This window comes from Homarus americanus, unplaced genomic scaffold, assembly GCF_018991925.1.
Source record: "Homarus americanus isolate GMGI-L3 unplaced genomic scaffold, GMGI_Hamer_2.0 scaffold50281, whole genome shotgun sequence".
Lineage (NCBI taxonomy): Eukaryota > Metazoa > Arthropoda > Malacostraca > Decapoda > Nephropidae > Homarus > Homarus americanus.
Genome location: NW_024742338.1, coordinates 2,210,061 through 2,229,937, shown reverse-complemented (window position 1 = coordinate 2,229,937; position 19,877 = coordinate 2,210,061). Strand labels below are relative to the sequence as shown.

At 38.0% G+C, this 19,877-nt stretch overlaps 1 protein-coding gene across 5 annotated transcripts; it reads right to left on the bottom strand.

The window, feature by feature from the left end:
* Positions 1–140: 140 nt before the first annotated feature.
* On the bottom strand, positions 141–19,798 carry LOC121876877 (kelch-like protein 26). Of its 5 annotated transcripts, none has more exons than XM_042382400.1 (4): positions 19,664–19,798; positions 10,973–11,145; positions 10,079–10,324; positions 141–8,831 (listed from the first exon to the last, which is right to left on the bottom strand). In XM_042382400.1, exons 2-4 carry the CDS (start codon positions 11,132–11,134, stop codon positions 7,443–7,445), a joined length of 1,797 nt encoding a protein of 598 aa, XP_042238334.1. In that variant the 5' UTR covers positions 11,135–11,145; positions 19,664–19,798; the 3' UTR covers positions 141–7,442. The 5 variants fall into 5 exon arrangements, with proteins under 5 accessions (XP_042238334.1, XP_042238333.1, XP_042238335.1 ...); XM_042382399.1 differs by lacking the exon at positions 19,664–19,798 and adding an exon at positions 14,670–14,886; XM_042382401.1 differs by lacking the exon at positions 19,664–19,798 and adding an exon at positions 13,913–14,052.
* Positions 19,799–19,877: the final 79 nt, after the last annotated feature.

The following is a 19,877-nucleotide window of genomic DNA, read 5'->3' as shown; positions in this document are numbered from 1 at the left end:
AATGTAGGTTTGGAAAAAATTGGATTGTGAAACAATTACAAAGGAAAATATAACAGTTGAAACTATGAAAACAATTGTATAAGTCAGGAGGATAATTAGATTGAAAACAGAAAGAATAAGGTATCGAATAATACTTCTCATTGACAAACTTCAAAAATTTATTCGCTCTCTAGTCTACATATCGCCACGGCAACATGAGAGAACACAAGGCACTGTCAATGCACAAGGGATCTTATACAGTATATGGACAGTAATGCCGAGGCAGCATCATTGTGAGCCAACCTTACCTATACATATCTCAAATTTCATCATAACTTATCTCATTATTTATCTATACAATTATCAACTTATCTAAACATTTGATTTTATCTTAATGATTTCCTTTTCAACTTTTATCTACTAGGTTGACCATTTCATTTACCTACTGTACTTCTAGTTTGAAGAAGCTACATGATAGTGGGGATAAAAAATATATTAAACTATCAAAAAGAAAATGTTATGAAGGTTGACATAATGGGAAGAAGCACTCACTCCTGTGTTTACTGTACATATCTCATCAGACAATCATCCGAGAACCCAGTGAGGCCTCTTAAACAATATAACCATAACCAAAGGTTCCCTCTTGATGATAAAGGAATACGAGCATCAATTCCATCGATATTAAAAACAGTGCGACTTTGTTGTTTTTCACCTAAAAGATGTTCACATGACAAAGACTTTGAGAAAAAGCCTCACAAATATACACTGAGAGATTTAAAGTACAGGTCTACATAATTACTGATGGTCTGTACAATATAATCTGTTTCATTTTGTCTGTGTGAATGATGATGGATAATCATCACAATCAAGGTACAGTACAGTAGTTGCTCCACAAATTACTACAAGCAGAAATTCTCAGTGGCATGTGATGTTCCAACACAAATTTATGTTTTCTATTTATTCTACTGCTGTAAGGACATATAACATGCTGCTTACAACAAATATTTTCTTCTTATCACCATTAGTGGCCATACAAAAATATTTTGTAGTGGGCCCAAAAATTACAGCAAGAGAATATTCTGAAGTCTGTTACTTAAAAAATGTAAGTAACATACACTTTATTAATGACAAGGAAATATTACCATGATATAACTCATGATAGTTTGTAAACCATAGCAAATGTTTTATATGAAGATGCTATCTCATATTAATTCCCTTTCAAGACAAATCATTTGTTGTAGTATTACCTAATTAAACAACAGTACATTTTTGCATACAATACACTAATACTGTATATGTGAAACCTTTTTAAAATCAAACTAATTTCCACCATGGAAAACAAAGAGCTAGTACTGTATATTGAACTTCATCTTGCACTTGATACTCCATCTTGATACATGAGAAGATAATAAGATGATTAACAAGATCTTAATAAAATCAATCATAAACACAATATACACACGATTCATTTTTACTGTACAGTATTATATTTCAGGAGTCATATAAAACACTACACACTTCCTAATTCATCCCACTCACTACCTTCAGTTGTACTTCAGGAACCATCCCAATAGTTTCTTTAATCCCCAAAATCCTACCCAGGGAGACTACCATCCAAGACACCCCTGAAGAGATTTATCCTTCACTCCCTCAACCTCCTCTCATTAAATAATGGCTGGCTGTATCAGAGACCAACTAATGTGTACAAATCAGTGTTACTTCAAAGATCTAGCATTACCTCTGTGCCTGGACCTCATCATGTACAGACTGTATAGCTTTCTCTTCACAAAACAGCACATACATACATACAAATACATATTGTTCATTACCTATTTAGTGCCACAACACATGAGAATTTAACCAAGGCTGGAGTGAGCTATATTGAGGGGCAGTAACATAGGGTTTGAACTGCATACAGTACAAATATTTATGGTGTATAGTTTTTTTTAACATGAGCCACTCTAATGGTACTATGTTTTTTGTGCATATTGCTACTCTATCTTTAACACCGTAATATAATTTTTTCTTTAAAGTGAGTTTGATAAATATACAATCAAAAACCTAAGAAAACATAAAATTTGTTCAAACTTACATGCCAGCACACTATTAATCCATGGCAAAATAAAATCTATGTTTGAGCAGGAACTTGCCGGTTGCTCTAACATGAATGGCAAGATAACGAGAGAGAGCTTCTACGACTCAGAAGGCGGTAATTTTATAAACTACCAGCGTCGACCTCAACACCATACATTACTTGAAGAAACTCATTACCTCCCTATAGATTCCACATTCTGTAAACTATCAACAGAAAAAAAAGGCAGGCTGGAAGAGTTGCCACCTTCTTTAATGTAGAAATATCATCCCTGCACTTTTACATCTTAAATATATTATTTATAAATACTTCCATCACAACCAGACTGAATATGACTACTGTACCTTACAAATATATTATTATTATTATTATTATGCCCTTTAAGAAAGAAATCTACAATCTACAATATCACTTGATGAAAGACAATTTCCAGAGCAGTAAAATAAGGTTATCTCTAACTATTCCAACGCTACGAGTAAAGGCGCACAATTCTGAAATAAACAAAAGTGAAATGGTGCCAGTTACCAAACATCACTTAAGAGTTTGTGCAGATAACCGTACAAGTCAAAAGTTGTGATGATGTTATGACTTATAAATCTAGTCAAGTAAAGCCAAAACAGACTTTAGAGAAACATTACTTTATTATACAGTACCTTAAAAAAAAAAAACCATTTCTTACTGAGTTTATATGCCCTTGTTGTATTCTATCTAAATAATTAACGTCTGGTGCCATCTGCCACAGTAAGAACACCAGTACACTTCCCCACACTCAGCTCTCTTCCACACAAGACACACTCCCCCATTCTAGTCTTATCTTTATAACAAAACTTTCAGCCACAGTAACAAACTTTTATATTTATAGCCATTTTCTAGGCTTAGTCAATTAAGAAAATAACAATTTCATAAGACTCAATAACACTAATAGTATGTGTTTTGAGGTCATGTTCATTACACATCAGTCTGTCTGTCTACCATGTACAAAACTGCATACAGTACATTGACAGTAAGTGGCACAGGCATAAACTTTCCCCACATCTCACTTGGTGGTCATGTGTTCTCTTTCAAATGTAAAACACCTAAAAATTATGTTTCAAAACACTGGGTGAGAATTCTTCATGCTGGCTGATAATGTTTACAAAGTCAAGTCTCCAGCCAATGAAGAACTACCTTAGACAATCAGTGAAGATCATGTTAACTGATGCCAAAATTTCTAAGTCAAACAGGAGCCAAAACACACGTAAAGAGACATGGACGTTGCTGATTATATAATTCAGCCTGAAAATTCTTGAAAAAAGTTGCATATTCAATTTCCTTTTGATCTGTGACACCTAGCTCAGTTATTAAGAGAAAACCAATTGTCCACAAAGTGTCTGACAGAGGTAGCATTATATACCCCTCCCTTTGCCTACAGTAGGGGCATAAAATTAAATCTATACTGTATATTATTCCATGTGATCTTTTACATACATTCATGGTGTCCTCATGCTCTTGTGTGTGTAATAACAGTTGCCATATTTAGATGGTGTGCCCACATCTAAGTCCCATATAAGACACATTTATGGTATCGTTCTGGTCCAACAATGTTCTATCTTGAGGTTTCTTGTATTTACACCACATGACAAACATTTTGCATGAGACTATCACACACAGTTCTGCCTGTACTGTGTCTACATAGTGTATCTGAGGAAAAGTCAATACTTGTCCATAGTAATAATACTAACTGTTATACAGTATACTGTTCAGCTTGTAGTGTATACCAAAACTTCCATTACTATAGTTATAAGCATTTTTATATAATATAAAAGAACATATTATTAACACAACATATTGGTAATATTTTTTACTTTACAATTTTATGAAAATTTTAAAGAATTAGATCAATTCAGCAGCCTGATATATATATTTTAGCGATCTTAACCTAGATATACTGTAAAATACCATCCTTTTTTATATACATGAGCCAATCTATTAATCCACCACACACAAATAAAGAAATAATTTGAGATACTGTATATACTCCCCCACACACACACTATGCCCTCATCATCATATTTTTAACCACACTATCAACCAAACAAATCTCCCAAGGTTTGTCTATACTTCAGCTCCACCCACACAAACAACTGTCAATTCCATCTCATCAAATTTTTGGCTCTTTCCCTTCTAATCTGTGAACAAAGCGGAGTCCTACAAAGCTTTTTTTTTTACTGCCTCGTTGACTTTCCTTTTTGGCCGAGATTTTTGTCAATTTGAAAATACTGTATTCCAAATATTCCCATGAAAAATCTAAAAGCATAAAACTTAGACAATGTCAGATCTTCACATACACAGTATAAACACCCAGCCTCTTAATTCCACATCAGATTACTGTATACTCGCTCCAAAAAGTACCTTTACGGAGGGGTCTGACTGATGTCAAAACACGCCCACATTCATATACAGGTATATCATAAGGGCGATGTTTAAGGGGGTTTCAGGTAAGGGGTTTTGGTTTACTGTTTACAGTTCTACTAAGTGTATGATAATGTTTCAGAGCCAATATCAATACTGTACACTGTCATGGACGTCATTCATCATGGAAACATCACAGAGTATGCGTGAAGCAATCATCATCCTTCACAACGGGGGCTACAGAAAAGCACACATTGCGAGGCAGTTTGGCGCTTCCAATCCAACAGTGGCATTCGGGATATGGCACTATGAGGATTCGGGCAGCATTGACAACCAGCCTCGGAGCGGCCACCCTCACTACACAGCTCCAGAGGAAGACCAGGTTAGTAATGTCTCAGTAAATACATAATATACAGTAAAGTAAATGAAATAACTGGGGGTAATTTATATAAATAACCACATTTCATATTAATATTGCCCTTTCTCCGTCCCTGGACCAAGCCATAGCAGCTTCCCATTCGTGATGTTCCATTTTGCAGTGCTGGCACCATGTGCACTGACCTTGATGTATCCTGTAGCTTTCAGACTATCCGCAACAGACATTAAACCATGAGGATGCACAGCCGCAGACCAGTGCAGATACCCAAGTGTTGGCCGTTTTGAGAGTATGCCAACAAGACAGCTGCCTCCTGTGACCAGGTTGTTTTCTGTGACGAGAAACTTTCTGATCCGATGCTCCTAGAGCTACAAATTATGTTTGGCGACAACCAAACACAAGGTAAGTCTGTCAAATATTCTCTCCCTCTCCCTTACCAGTATAAATAAGCAAGATTATTATGTGCCCATTGGTGCTAATATGCTCCTTAAGGCTTGTCTCTGACAATACTTTGTCAACATTGAAATATATCTCTATTTTTCATAATTTGTTTCAAACAGAATTACTGTGGTATCATTAATACCGCTTATGTAACTTCACATACATTCACTACTCTATGTGAAACCAAGTGTTTTCTGATATTTCTGCTGCTTGGTTTCCCTCATAAGACATTTGTATTCTCCTGTATTACTTTTATGCATAATTATTTTCTTTCATGGTTGTGAATGTTTCTAGTACACCTCCTGTCTTCTGGTGTAGTCAATCCATGTTTTCAATGTGTTTGCTAGTTTATGCGTCAAGTCGAGGATTGTCTATTAAACAAATCTTTATTTAATTCTCTCTTCAGATTCAAAGCCAAACAGGTTGTGGGTAAGAAGGGAGTGGGCGAGTCACCATGGGGTTGTTGGGTGGAATCCCTCAATTGGTGTCGGGGAGTTCGCAGATGTGGGCACATACAGATTCACTGGGCTGTAGTATGTTGATGTGTTGGAGAAGGTTCTGCTGCCCTCAGTGATGGAAATGCTCTACCCTGTGCCAGAACCCTTTTACCTTCTCCAAGATAACAACCCCAGCCACACCTGTCAGGTTGTTATTCCAAATATTAATCTAATAAAAGTGAGCGCCCAATATTGTTTACCTTAACACTAAATATTTAAACAAACTCTGATGTCCACAACGTGTATGAATCACAAATGTTAAGTGCGGATTCTGTCAACACATGCTTTCAGTACAACGAATATACAGTATACAGTATCCAGCACGACTTGTCAGGCACCGATGCACATGTATGTTGTCTGTTCCTGGATTTCTTCAATTCATTTCGTTGTTTACATTACATTACAGGTCTGAATAAATAACCCTGCACCATCTGGTATATGGTTTCATATGTCACCAATATTCTATCAACAATATATATTTCATAACATGACTGAACGTTAAGATATGTTTACGTAACAATGTTGATTTACTATAATGATAACATGCGCAGAGATATATGCCAAAACATTAATATTATGTTCCACAATGTTCTCAGTATATGTCAAATTTGTATAATGTATTATTATAATATATGTCTTGTCATTCACAAGCCATATAACCATGATGAATAAATGCATATAATACATATATAATGACATACAACACCATATCAGGTATGCAGGGCTACCAATATATGGCAAGGCCCTTGAGCATTTGTCAAATGCCATCATCTGCTGTGTCATATAGTCTAGCACACAATCTTAAAGCTACTTCTTCAAGCGAATCAACACACATACATTAAACTCATAAATATCAAGACTGACACCATTTATCACCCCCTACCCTATTTTTTGGCCAAGTACTGTAAGTTACCACAGACATCCTACTTACCAGTATACATTTGGCCTCATTAATTATTTGTGAGTTTTTCCCAATAACTGTAGAAGTTCCCTGGTTTCTCTGTGGGGAGTCTAGTGAAGGATATACACCCCCATGAAACACTAAAACATCTGGGTACTGTACTAGGAAATACACAATGAGTTGATGAAGTGAAAAATGTGAGGCTATCAAGTGAAACCAATTTAAAGACAGACTGGTGTACAGGTGTAGATCATAATGCTTCAAAAGAAAGGTGGAGTAGAGTATTATTGTAACAAAGTGAAGGTCTACAGTCATGCATCTGTAGGTCAAGTATAAAGCAATATATAGCAGTAACACTCTCAGCTCAGCAATAAAGATGTCACTAAGTTGGGTTGCTCAATGCCAGTAACTGAAATAGAGATACTCTCAAGGTTTAGCAGCACTTGGAGGACAGCACAGAGGTTTGCTTCTTTGTGCTCCAAACTTGTCATTAATTGATAAAACAACTGGGATAATAACATCTGTGAAAATTTCCACATGTTACTCTGGCTGCCTCAGAACATACTGTAGGCGGTTACCTCCACATTAACAATATTTTAAAATAAAATAAAAGCTCAGTTGCATTATGGGAAACACATCTTGCCTTTTTTTTACTGTATTATTGTGCTTTTTAAAACCTGTCATTAACATGAGGACACAACATGTACTTTTTTCATAAAATATGATAATAAAAAGCCACCTTTACATAGCCATCAGTTGCAGTAATTACTTGGTTATTGCTAACACATCCATGTCATCTCGGCAGCGAGGGATATACAGAGGAACACAAACGTGTTCCCATATGTCTTGAGGATAAGCGTTCTCTACACTCCATAGTGCATTATCCAGGTCATAACACTCTATCACCCCTGTAGCACGATCAAAAGTAGCATCCGAGTGAAATCCACCAATTACATAGAGTCGAGAGCTCATGACTACAATACCGGCATGATAACGTGGGGTGGGAACACGACTGACCACAGACCAACTATCTGTGGCTGGGTTGTAGCAGTCGATGGTATCAACCAGTACCCTGGTGTTTGTGGCCTCATCTTCATACCATCCACCACAGATATATAAGCAGTTGGAGTATGTGACACAATAATGGTCTGCCCGAGGTGTGAGGAGGGGAGCTCGGGGCTCCCATGTGCCTCTACTTGGGTTATATGCATGACAAGAATCTAGAACTTGGTCCCCTTCCAAGCCACCACTAACATAGAGGAGACCATTTAGAGCAGCAGCTGCATGTTGTGCCCGAGCACCTGGGAGGCCAGCAGTGGGGGTCCAGGTGTCAGAAGCAGGGTTATATGCTTCACACAAACTCTCATCCTCGGCGTTGCCGTCATCATTGGCTTCGCTGGCTCCTCCTACGGCGTACAACTGGCCGCCAAGTACACTGAGAGAAAATCTGCACCTTTCACGCTGCATGGGAGCCATGGTGCTCCACTTATTCTGCTGGGGATTATATCTGAACCCAAATGGATGAATGTTTTCCTGTAGAGATTGGTTGAAACAACCACCAATGACATAGAGTTGGTTGTTCAACACAGCGGTACCATAATTACACTGCTCAACATGAGGGATGGTGGTAAGATGGCGCCAACGGCCAACCGAGGGTAAGAAGTACGTAATCTCATTCGTGATGCCAGCAATACTGAAGCCGCCGACCTTCACCACTGCCAATTCTAGCCCTCTTGAGTTGACTAGGCCAGTAGGAGGTGCTGGAGTCATGGGAAGGGCCGTGAGACGGAGCGCGGCTCTCAGTGGCTCCTCGAGCACGGGTAGACGAGCCGCTCGTTCCAATACCGGAGCAGGAACCTCCTGTAAGTTGAGGGTACGCAGCAGGGCGGGAGCGTGCCGGGATCGGTCTGATGGGCAGTGCTGGAGCCAACCTGCCACAGTCAGTAACACTTGTGCTTCACTACAGTCAACAGGGTAGTCACAAGACAGGAGATGCAGTAACTGCACCACTGTTAATCGCTGAAAATCTGACATTTTACTGAACTGATGTAGGTGAGAGCTCATGAAGGCATACACCCTCTTTCTCAGTCTATGAAGTGAGTAAGTCTCTGCTATGGTGGCAATGTCCACACAGTTGTCCAGGTCAAGTTGTGCCTGCAATAAATCATTCATCACTGAGTCAAACACCTAGCACATCTGGATGAGTATAACCTTACACCACTACAACAAAATATATCAACTCAATCAATATTAAAAACATCAAATGTTTTCTAGGTATAACTGTGAAAATTGGCTGAACAAACAACTGGAAATTTTTCTGACATCACTGTATAGAGAAAATATCCCTAAGTTCCTGAAGATGGAGGAAAATTTTATTAAATATACCATAAAGTACATACAGGTAGACCTTTCTTTACAAAGCTTTGGTTAAAAAAGAATTACAAATATATAAAATTTGTCCCAGGCTTTGAAAATCTTCGAGTAACAAAATCATCTTTGCTATTTTCATAATTTCTTTCCTAAGTAATAATGAAAATACAATATGCTAAAATAATGGATTTTTTTCAGTACTAATATAATTATTTACTTCACTAAGATATACTGTATCATTATTCTCTAACAGTCACAATATTACCAGGTAATGTACTAATTCTACAAATAAGCTTGCAATATGTCATTATTCTCTTACAACCCCCAAATAGAGTAACTTAGTCCTCCAACATACTGTACTGTACTGGGGACAATTAGACTCGTCTTCACCAGCAGAGTTACTCAGCCAACTTATCCATTATCTCCTCATGTACACCCATCACCTCTTTTAATGAAGGATCTTTGAGGAAAAATTTGCTACAAGGAAGATATATATTTCAATCTCAAACTTACCATAATAAAAAATTTGCAATAAAAAAAAACTTAAAATCCAAAATTCATACTTTTTTTGAAGATTGCAAACAGAAATTGAAAAACTAGCAAATTTCTGTCAGGAGTCTGGTGGTACCACCAGGGCCGGATTTACCTACTTGTGGGCCCCAGGCCAACTCATCAGTGGGCCCCCAAATTTATAGAAATGTTTGCATGATTCAATATATACATATATATACAGTATATTCAAATGACTTGCAAAAGTAATTCAAATTTTCTAAAAGCCATTTGAACAAGTAATAATCCAGATATCAAATTTTGGTCAACAGGTCCTTAATCAGCATGTTCAGGAGTACCTATACTGAGATTTTGAACAAAATCCATTTTTTGGTCGAAAATTACAAAAATTTTCAGTCTTATTTATGCCTTACAGGATTTTTGGCCATTCTATTTTAGACTTACAATACTGTATACGTACACACACACACACAGATAGCTAAGACATTCTATCTAAGACTCTCAACACAATGCAGTCTCACCTGGAGATAGTTAGAACAGGCCTCAACGACGGTGAGCACCTGGACGTGAGCGGCAGCTGCCAGAACGTCCTGGATATTGGCCAGGTTGAGAGAGAGACGACTGGTGTAGGCATATTCCAGAAGACACCGTAGCCCGGCAGCACTCACGCCATTTAAACATATCTCCGACTGACAGCGCTCTCGCATTTCGTCGGTGAACATAGCACGGAAATAGTCGCTGCATGATGCGAGGACCACACGGTGAGCCTGCCATACATTAAGAATTAAACACATATAGACAATAATTGGCACATGACAGCGTATAATTAACAGGATGCTTAAAAAAAGTTTACCCAAATGCCTAAGATATCTTTGTGGCAATCAGGTGAATAATTGCACTACGACAGCAACATTGACCAAACTAGCAGGAGACCTGGCACATCAACGAGTGAGGGCAAATTTGCTGTTCACGTACATATTTCTGAGACAGTGTATACAGAGAGTGTTCCTTCATCAAGTACAGTACAAAGGTTAGTTAGTTACAGTAGTTTATTATTAGTTTTTAGTAACCATAGCTGGGAGGAATCTAATCAGAATTCCCACAGAGGTTGGGTTTACCAGCTGTCTAGGGTAGAACTTACTTTTGAATAATGACCATTAGGCATACAGGAAAAAATTTAAAAGCATTGATGATGATGATGACAATACCTGAAAGTAACAATAGGAATGGAGGAACGATGGAATTGTGAGATGAGTTGGTCACTTAATGACTTAACCCCCTGAGCATGATGACAACACCTTGACTACGATGACTTAAACCCTTGAGTATGATGACTTAAATCCGTGAGTATAATGACTTAGGTAATCCTTTGAGCATGCTGCAATACCTTGAGTACAATGACGTAAGAGACTCACCTGAAATGCCTCACCACCAGCTATGAGAGTCACATCAAGCAGGAGACCTTTAGAGCGCAGGGTGTTGAGACCGTAGAGTAGGGTGCCAGTGTGTGATGGATGCTCAAACTGTACAGTGTTTAGCGGCCGCGGGGCCACCGCCGCCCCCCCGCTCCGCGTCATTCTCACATCCCCTGCAAGATAATATCACCCTTTAGTAATGTGATGACAGAAACTAGAGAGTCATCAAAAGAATGGCAGACATGAACCATACAGACAAACATCATGAGAGCTAAGTTACTGTTTGGGAAGTATTTGCCAACGAACAGACACACACACACACACACAAATGAACTCTACTAGGAACTTATCCCCTAAACCATTAATCAAGTTTAACTACAGGATCAACTCTACATTATCTAAATACTCTGTACACAAAATATCTTATCTTTTGGCTACAATATCCAAATAATTATTTTCCTGTAAGTAACCTGAGACCTCTACTAAGTAACCACAACTCAACAACAGCCTCGTCTCTACATCTCACCGGCACCAAAATACAAATAAACTTCAAATAAATCAAGAATGAGAGATATTGACACTATCTTCAGGTCATAATTACATGTACTTATTAAAATATATATATATCAACTTGCTAACATGTAACACCTTATAAATGGGAAATATGTAACACCTTGTAAATGGGAAGTATGTAACACCTTATAAATGGGAAATATGTAACACCTTGTAAATGGGAAGTATGTAACACCTTATAAATGGGGAAGTATGTAACACCTTGTAAATGGGAAGTATGCAACACCTTGTAAATGGGAAGTATGTAACACCTTATAAATGGGAAAGTATGTAACACCTTGTAAATGGGAAGTATGTAACACCTTGTAAATGGGAAGTATGTAACACCTTGTAAATGGGAAGTATGTAACACCTTCTTGACAGGAACTATAGATAGGTGCACTGTCACTCACACCTTGTAGACAGGCACTACGTAACACCCTTCAAGGGGGTGAAGCGTGACACAACACAAAGCCACCCACGCTCTGCTTCATGTTGTCACCACACACACACACACACTTGCAGGTATTGTGTAAATAGTAAGAGAAATTCACATGCAACGACCAGGCCAGATTGACAATGTTGCATACAGCAAGAATATGCATGGTAGTTTCTATCATGACGTAGACTATCCTAACACAACCTAACTAAACCTATCATAAAATAGCCTAACCTAACACAACATAGCCTAACCTAACACAACCTAACTTAACCTTTCATAACATAGCCTAACCTAACACAACCTAACTTAACCTTTCATAACATAGCCTAACCTAACTTAACCTTTCATAACATAGCCTAACCTAACACAACCTAACTTAACCTATCACAACATAGCCTAACCTAACACAACCTAACTTAACCTTTCATAACATAGCCTAACCTAACACAACCTAACTTAAACATAGCCTTAACACATAGCCTAACATAACCTTTCATAACATAGCCTAACCTAACACAACCTAACTTAACCTTTCATAACATAGCCTAACCTAACACAACCTAACTTAACCTTTCATAACATAGCCTAACCTAACACAACCTAACTTAACCTTTCATAACATAGCCTAACCTAACACAACCTAACTTAACCTATCACAACATAGCCTAACCTAACACAACCTAACTTAACCTTTCATAACATAGCCTAACCTAACACAACATAACTTAACCTTTCATAACCTAACCTAACCTAACTTAACCTTTCATAACATAGCCTAACACAACCTTACTTAACCTTTCATAACATAGCCTAACCTAACACAACCTAACTTAACCTTTCATAACATAGCCTAACCTAACACAACCTAACTTAACCTTTCACAACATAGCCTAACCTAACACAACCTAACTTAACCTTTCATAACATAGCCTAACCTAACACAACCTAACTTAACCTTTCATAACATAGCCTAACCTAACACAACCTTAACTATCACAACCCTAACCTTAACTTAACCTTTCATAACATAGCCTAACCTAACACAACCTAACCTTTCAACCTAACCTAACCTAACAGCCTAACCTAACACAACCTAACTTAACCTTTCATAACATAGCCTAACCTAACACAACATAACTTAACCTTTCATAACCTAACCTAACCTAACACAACCTAACTTAACCTTTCATAACATAGCCTAACACAACCTAACTTAACCTTTCATAACATAGCCTAACCTAACACAACCTAACTTAACCTATCACAACATAGCCTAACCTAACACAACCTAACTTAACCTTTCATAACATAGCCTAACCTAATTTATCTTAACATAACCTAACACAACCAAACCTACCCTAACACAACCAAACCTAACATAACCCCCACAGGTATCATTATGGTGTTTACTCATCATGTAAATTACGCTGAGCGGCTAATCTTCAGGTAATCCAATTCAACTACTAAAACATAACTATATAAGCTACTGTTTTCCCACAAAATAAACATTATATTGTTATTTGGACGATGTGAAAGACAGACGGACTAGCAGTAATCAGGCGAAGAAACAAATTAAAATAGGCTTAATAATTACCAGGAAGAATGGGTGAGCACTTAATGACCAACCTACTGCGCTCCTCCTTCCTCCCACAGAACAAGGTCACTTCTTGATAAGGGTGGCCGACCACTTCCCTACAGACGAGGCTCAGGAAACAAGGCAAATAACCCAAACACTAATCCAATCATGTATTCCCTCAACTTGACAGCAAAATAAATAAATAATCAAATAACAACGAACTTTTTTTTTTACATAATGCTACATAACGATGGATAAATTTCACATAAACACGGGTTATTTCTGGAGATTGCTTGAATAATATTACTGGTCAGATGAGGAAATACGTGACAAATGCCGGACTAGAGAACAGGTTGAGTTTATGACGTACTGCATTAGACTGCCACAGTTAAACAACCTTCACTCTCCCACCAGAAGCAGCCAATGAGGAGCAGCCGTGGTGGTGTGGTAACCTTGTGTCTGTGGAGAATATTACCCAACACCACACCTCCTCCACCTCCCTAGGCTACCTACATCTTATTCTCTCTCTCTCTTTGTCTCCATACCAAATTATTCATCACACATGAACACCCATAATGACACACACACACAAAATAATAATAATTTAACTACAGAGACACGCACAGCAAACAAATTTTAACCACACACACACAGCGTCAAAGACAGGTTAAGTCAGCAGCAATTTATCCGCGTTAATACTGTGTTGACGGTAAGTGAGGTTGACGTCACCACACTGAAGAAACCTCCCCCTTCTTCCTTCTCGCTCAAATGACATGACTCACCTCAGCTTAAATGACTCACCTTAGCTGACATGACTCACCTCAGCTTACATGACTCACCTCAGCTTAAATGACTCACCTCAGCTTACACGACTCACCTCAGCTTACACGACTCACCTCAGCTTACACGACTCACCTCAGCTTACACGACTCACCTCAGCTTACACGACTCACCTCAGCTTACACGACTCACCTCAGCTTACATGACTCACCTCGGCTGACATGACTCACCTTAATGACCAGACGCAGGTGGCGGGTAACAGGTCAACTCCTACCTGGTTCAGCCCCTTCTCAGACCTTCATTTAAACAGTTGCAACACAAACTAGTAGAAAACGTCTTCCAATTACCTTACTAGATTCCAATTCTATATTTTCTGTTCGTTTCGTCATGAGCATTGAAGTACTTTGGGATTATTACTGCACCATTGTCTTACGAAACGATAACTGATTTTGAATCCTAGTTTGTCACTTTACTGTGGCAGGACGGGACTGGGAGGTGAACCATTCGTGTGGGAGAGAGAGGGAGCGGGGAGTACACACCGTCCACCTGCCACACCACCTCAATGTCAACTGAAGCAGGTGAGGGTGGAGGACTCAGCATCTCACCCTACGGTAACACCACCACACTAATTACCTTCATTCTCCTTACATATTTCTTGTACATTTATATCACAAGAATACATAAGGAAATACTGTACTGTATATCCAAGGTGTGTGTGTGTGAACAACTCGAACAAAAAACAAGTACAGTAATCACAACCAACCTTGCTTTGACACATCACAATAACAACTCCAAAGAATGACACTTCAAAACTCTAATACTGTACTGTACCATATTGGACTGTATCTCATAGCAACACTTCAGACAACTAAAAAGAATCTGTTTAACACCATGAGAAAACACATACAGTACCTGGACCATATTACATAAAAAATTAACATTCTTCTGGTCAAACGAGAATAGTTAAATTTTACTACAAATACAAATGTTGCAGTCAAAAGGTAATGCAGGGTTATTATTTGTTTGAATAAAAATCAAAACAAATGGCAGCCAATCAAGGTTCCCACACTATACAGTACAACACATTCATGATCACCCTCACATGTATCAAATTGGCTCGGATACCATATGACTGTGTATAGTACTGTATCAACAATATGGGGTTCGTGTATAAAAAGAAAAAAAATTCTCCGCTGAATATTGTACTTTCGTAGGGGTATAATATGGCTTCATCACTGTAATTGGTTATACAGTACAGTACTCTGTATTTTATAGGCCTATTTATTTAACAATATAACTGATATGATTCCATTAGAAAGAAAAACTCCTTTACATGTTGAATACCTCATTATTATAGTGAAACACCATCTACTACAGTACAGTATATAGAGAGGGGTGTCCTTTAGATGTTAAACCTCCATCTAACAGACAACTGTATATCCATTAGACTGTCGTCCTTTTGATCGAGGCTTCACTGCACAGTACTGTATCAATCTTGTTTACAGCAGCGCTTCAAAAACAGTAGTTTACAGGAAGCATCCGAAAATTTAGGCCATCCCAGATAAGATTTACACAGTTCATGTACTGGGTATTCAGCTTCACATTGAATCTTTCACCTTCACATTCCAAACATAAACTACTGTACTTAATACTATACTAGCTGAGATACCCGACATTGCCCAGGTTTGTTTTTCAAAAAGTTAAGTTAACCCAAATGGGCACAGCCATACCATAACAACATTCCACATTTAGGTGAGGGTCGACCCCTGCCCCCCACCCTCCAATTTTGATGTTTGTAAGCATTCTCAGGGATGGTTTACAAAAGAATAAATTACCAAATTTCATCTCTCAATCAAATTCTGTACTTTTAATAAGGGGGTTCCACCTTTGGGGTGGTCGGCCTAAACACTGGGACCAACCCTTCAAAACTCTACCTTAGTGACTTTTTAATGCACCAAATTTCAGCTCTCCATCTTCAAAACTATAGGTGTATATACGTAACATCCACACAAAGAAACAGACAGACACTTTTATATTAATTTTTGGTAGACCAGTTTGTATATATTCATCATATATAACTTAAAGAAAGAACTTTGAAGGAAGAACACACAAGAGTAAATAAATACCCAATACAATTAGATACCGAGGAAAGAAATAAGCCATATTCTTTACAAAAAAAGCCATAAAGCCAAGTTTTTAATCTATTGTAAGGTACAGTACAGTATTCCCCAAACAATCACTATTCTAACAATGAATACTCTAGTTGAATTTGAACCATCCTCAGACATTAATCTGGACCATAATTCTGCTCAGACTCTTGGCTTCCAACCACTGACCTCATAAATTTGTGACCTGTGTCAGGAGCATGTAGAAGGGAACTACATGTACTATACAGTTGCAGAAATGTGTTCCTACACCCGTCTCTCCAAATTTGCAACGTTGCAGTAGTAGTATCACTATTTATGAGTGAACAGGTATTGGTCGTGTAACGACGGACGTGATTGGTGAAGAGATTTGTTATAGGTCATATAGGTTGGCCGTTTGGAGACATGAGTTACCACAGGGGGTGTAGGAACACATTTCCGCAACTGTACCAGCAAGAGTTTACAACACTTCCTCGAAGTCGCTTTCAGTTTACAATACACTATATAATACTATATGTGTAGTTGATAAATAATCTTTGTACAGTACTAATATTCTTTCGTTTCATGTTATATCCAAAAATTCGCTTAAATGAAAATTCTATTCTTGCACCTCTTTTTCGCAAACCGAAAGCAATACAGTATCAATTTATCTGAATGTTGGTCTGATCGAGAATTTAACTTGCAGGCATGGCGCGCCCCAGAAGTCAGCTGGGGAGACCAGTTTGGCCTGCATATGCACAATGTTCAGTGCAAGTAAAGTGCTCTCTCTTTAGCCATGTGCATTTGTGCCATGAATCTGTACACATTGGCATCCAAGCAGTGGTGAATCCTCTGTTACCTCCACCATCACCAAGAGATCTCACAAACCTGTGATAATTGAAACCAAGCTTGAGATTATCAAGCATCGCAAACAGGGAGAGCCCAAAGTGATGTACTGGACACTCTAGGATTAAAGTCGCAGAGAGCCGCACGGAACCTACACTATTAACTTCAAGCAATGAAAAAAAATTTAACTGCAATACTGTAGGGGTACTTAAGCACTAGTGATTTTAAGTGGTATTTTATTTTTAATTTTAAACTTGTTTCATTTATATCATATCATTGTTTTAACTTATGATTTTCCTCATTGCCTGAGGTTGCAATGGCAAACAAATGCATTATTTGCTCACCAGAGGTGCCACCATGGCTGCTCACCAACACATTCACGCTCGCCCGCTCAGTCTTTCTGAGTGAGTGACAAGTAAGCAGCCGACTCTGCTGCAGATTATGACTTCTAAGGTGAGTGTAAATGGGTTACTAGTGATGCGAAAAGTGAAGTGAAGAGAATGGAAAGCTTAATGGAAAATATTTAATACTGTAACTAATATTTTTGGTTTGTTCATTTATGTAGGTGTGGGATTGTCAAGTGAGGGTGGCAGCGTGGCATCTGCTGCCAAGTCTGGTGTTCCCAGCATGGCGCGTCAGCTGCCGAGTCTGGTGTTCCTTGATATTGATATCGAAACAGCCTGTTGTTCCCGAGTCAGGTGTTCACTGGTGTTTTAGTTAGTAAGAAAATAAACTTGTTAAGTCAAGTTTAGTCACTTTTTTTGGCCTCCAGAACCTAACCTTATTTTACCCATTGATTACGTGTATGTAATTATATATCTTCATTTAGTATATAGTGAACATCGTTGGACCCTATCTCGCGATGTATCCCGACCCTACGGTACTTGTACGTAATTTTGTGAAAACTGCAAATCCTACCAATTATTATCAAGACTAAGAGTGCTGTTGTCCTTTATAGGGATATTACATGTTATTATTACTATATTATTATTATTATTATCAATGTAAGAAAGAATAATTTATCATCATCTATAGAAAAAGTTTGCAAATATGTTGCTGCTGTTGTATCTTATTGGCAAGTATGAAATGGAACAACATTATTATTGCCGTCTATGAAACACTCGGACGACGATGAATCCTCCTCCTAATGCTCATGTGTACAAAGATGGTGGTGGTGTTATGCAAGTACAGTACCAGCAGCGGTATCTTTCTTTACCAGGAGAAAAACTAGGAACAAAAACCTGAATAGGAAAAGTGTTATTCCTCCACCTGATTTGCTTTACACTTGAGGGAAGAAATAAGTTCCCTTCTACAGATACAGTACCGATATTTTTCCTTAAGTGGCTGGTTAACCTGGGTAAATGTCCTTAAATAATAAATAAACTTGCTGGGAAGTTTTAAATGTAGTTTGGACAGATATATTTACCTTATTTACCTAATGGCCACCTACTAGAGCGAGTGATAGATAAAAGTTGGATGTAAACGGGACTGTCTAGTATGTGCCAATAGACCTGTTATAGTTTCCTTCATTCTAATGTTCTTAAGCCAGTGACTTGTTTCATCTGTGGTATAACTGCAGTTTCGCACAACATGGATTTCAAGTTGAGCAATGTATTTTTCTGATGGTCTAGACAATTTTAAGACACTTTTCTTCTATGATGTTTCCCTCGCAAATTAAAGCACTTAAATATACCAGGGAATCCACTGAGGCGGAGCCCCCTGGTTAGGAGGTAAGGTTAGGTAAATTTAGGTAATTTGCAATGGAAACGTCATAGAATTAAAGTGTCAAAATTGTCTGAACCATAGGAAAAACACATAGCTCAACTAGTAGGGCGTATTGTCTGAACCTGCAGTTTTACCTCATCTTATACTTTACTTTACTTTCCTTTTATTTACTTTATCATCTTACCCTCTGTTACATACTGTTGGCAAGTACTGGGTATGTACGTTAAGTTGTGCAACCAACCTACAGTAACCTAAGTTAGGTTAGTTGAGAAAACTAATTTGCAATTGTAAAAAAATTGCAAATGTATAAAGGAACGTACAAAACATTTAAATAATCATCATCATACAGTTTTGTCTGTCAACATATTCTGACAACAAAGAAATTCCTGAACTAACACTGGGCTGTGAGACTTCCTTGCTTACAAACAAACCAGCTGGTACTGCTCTTCCAGAACCTGACCATAGTCTCCTTACTGGCCACAAAGTCTGAACAACTTGGTTATAATAATTCCCCATCACCATAAAATATCTGACAAAAAACCTATACAAGGAAAAGATCCCCCAACACCTCTACACCCGCATAAACAACCACAATAACAAACAATTTATATATACAACATTACAACGATGATTTAGGACCAACTTACCTAAAAAATTAACCCCTTTTGTCCCGTGGTGTGAGAGTTATTAGAAAAAAAGTGATTAGTGTTGACCTCCCGAGCCTGTCCAACCAGCACCATGTAAACAAACAACGTCGCCTTCTTACTCCCAGGACGGACAACACTACTGAAGACCGAAAACAAACACGATTAATTATTTTTATATACAATTGAATATCTATTTTAAATTCTCTCTCTCTCT

Coding starts and splice junctions, on each gene's coding strand:
- LOC121876877 (XM_042382400.1), bottom strand. CDS start 11,134: ATGACGCGGAGCGGGGGGGCGGCGGTGGCCCCGCGGCCGCTAAACACT. Junction 10,325..10,972: donor CTGGTGGTGAGGCATTTCAG/GTGAGTCTCTTA, acceptor AATGTATGGCAG/GCTCACCGTGTGGTCCTCGC. Junction 8,832..10,078: donor CCTGTTCTAACTATCTCCAG/GTGAGACTGCAT, acceptor GATTTATTGCAG/GCACAACTTGACCTGGACAA.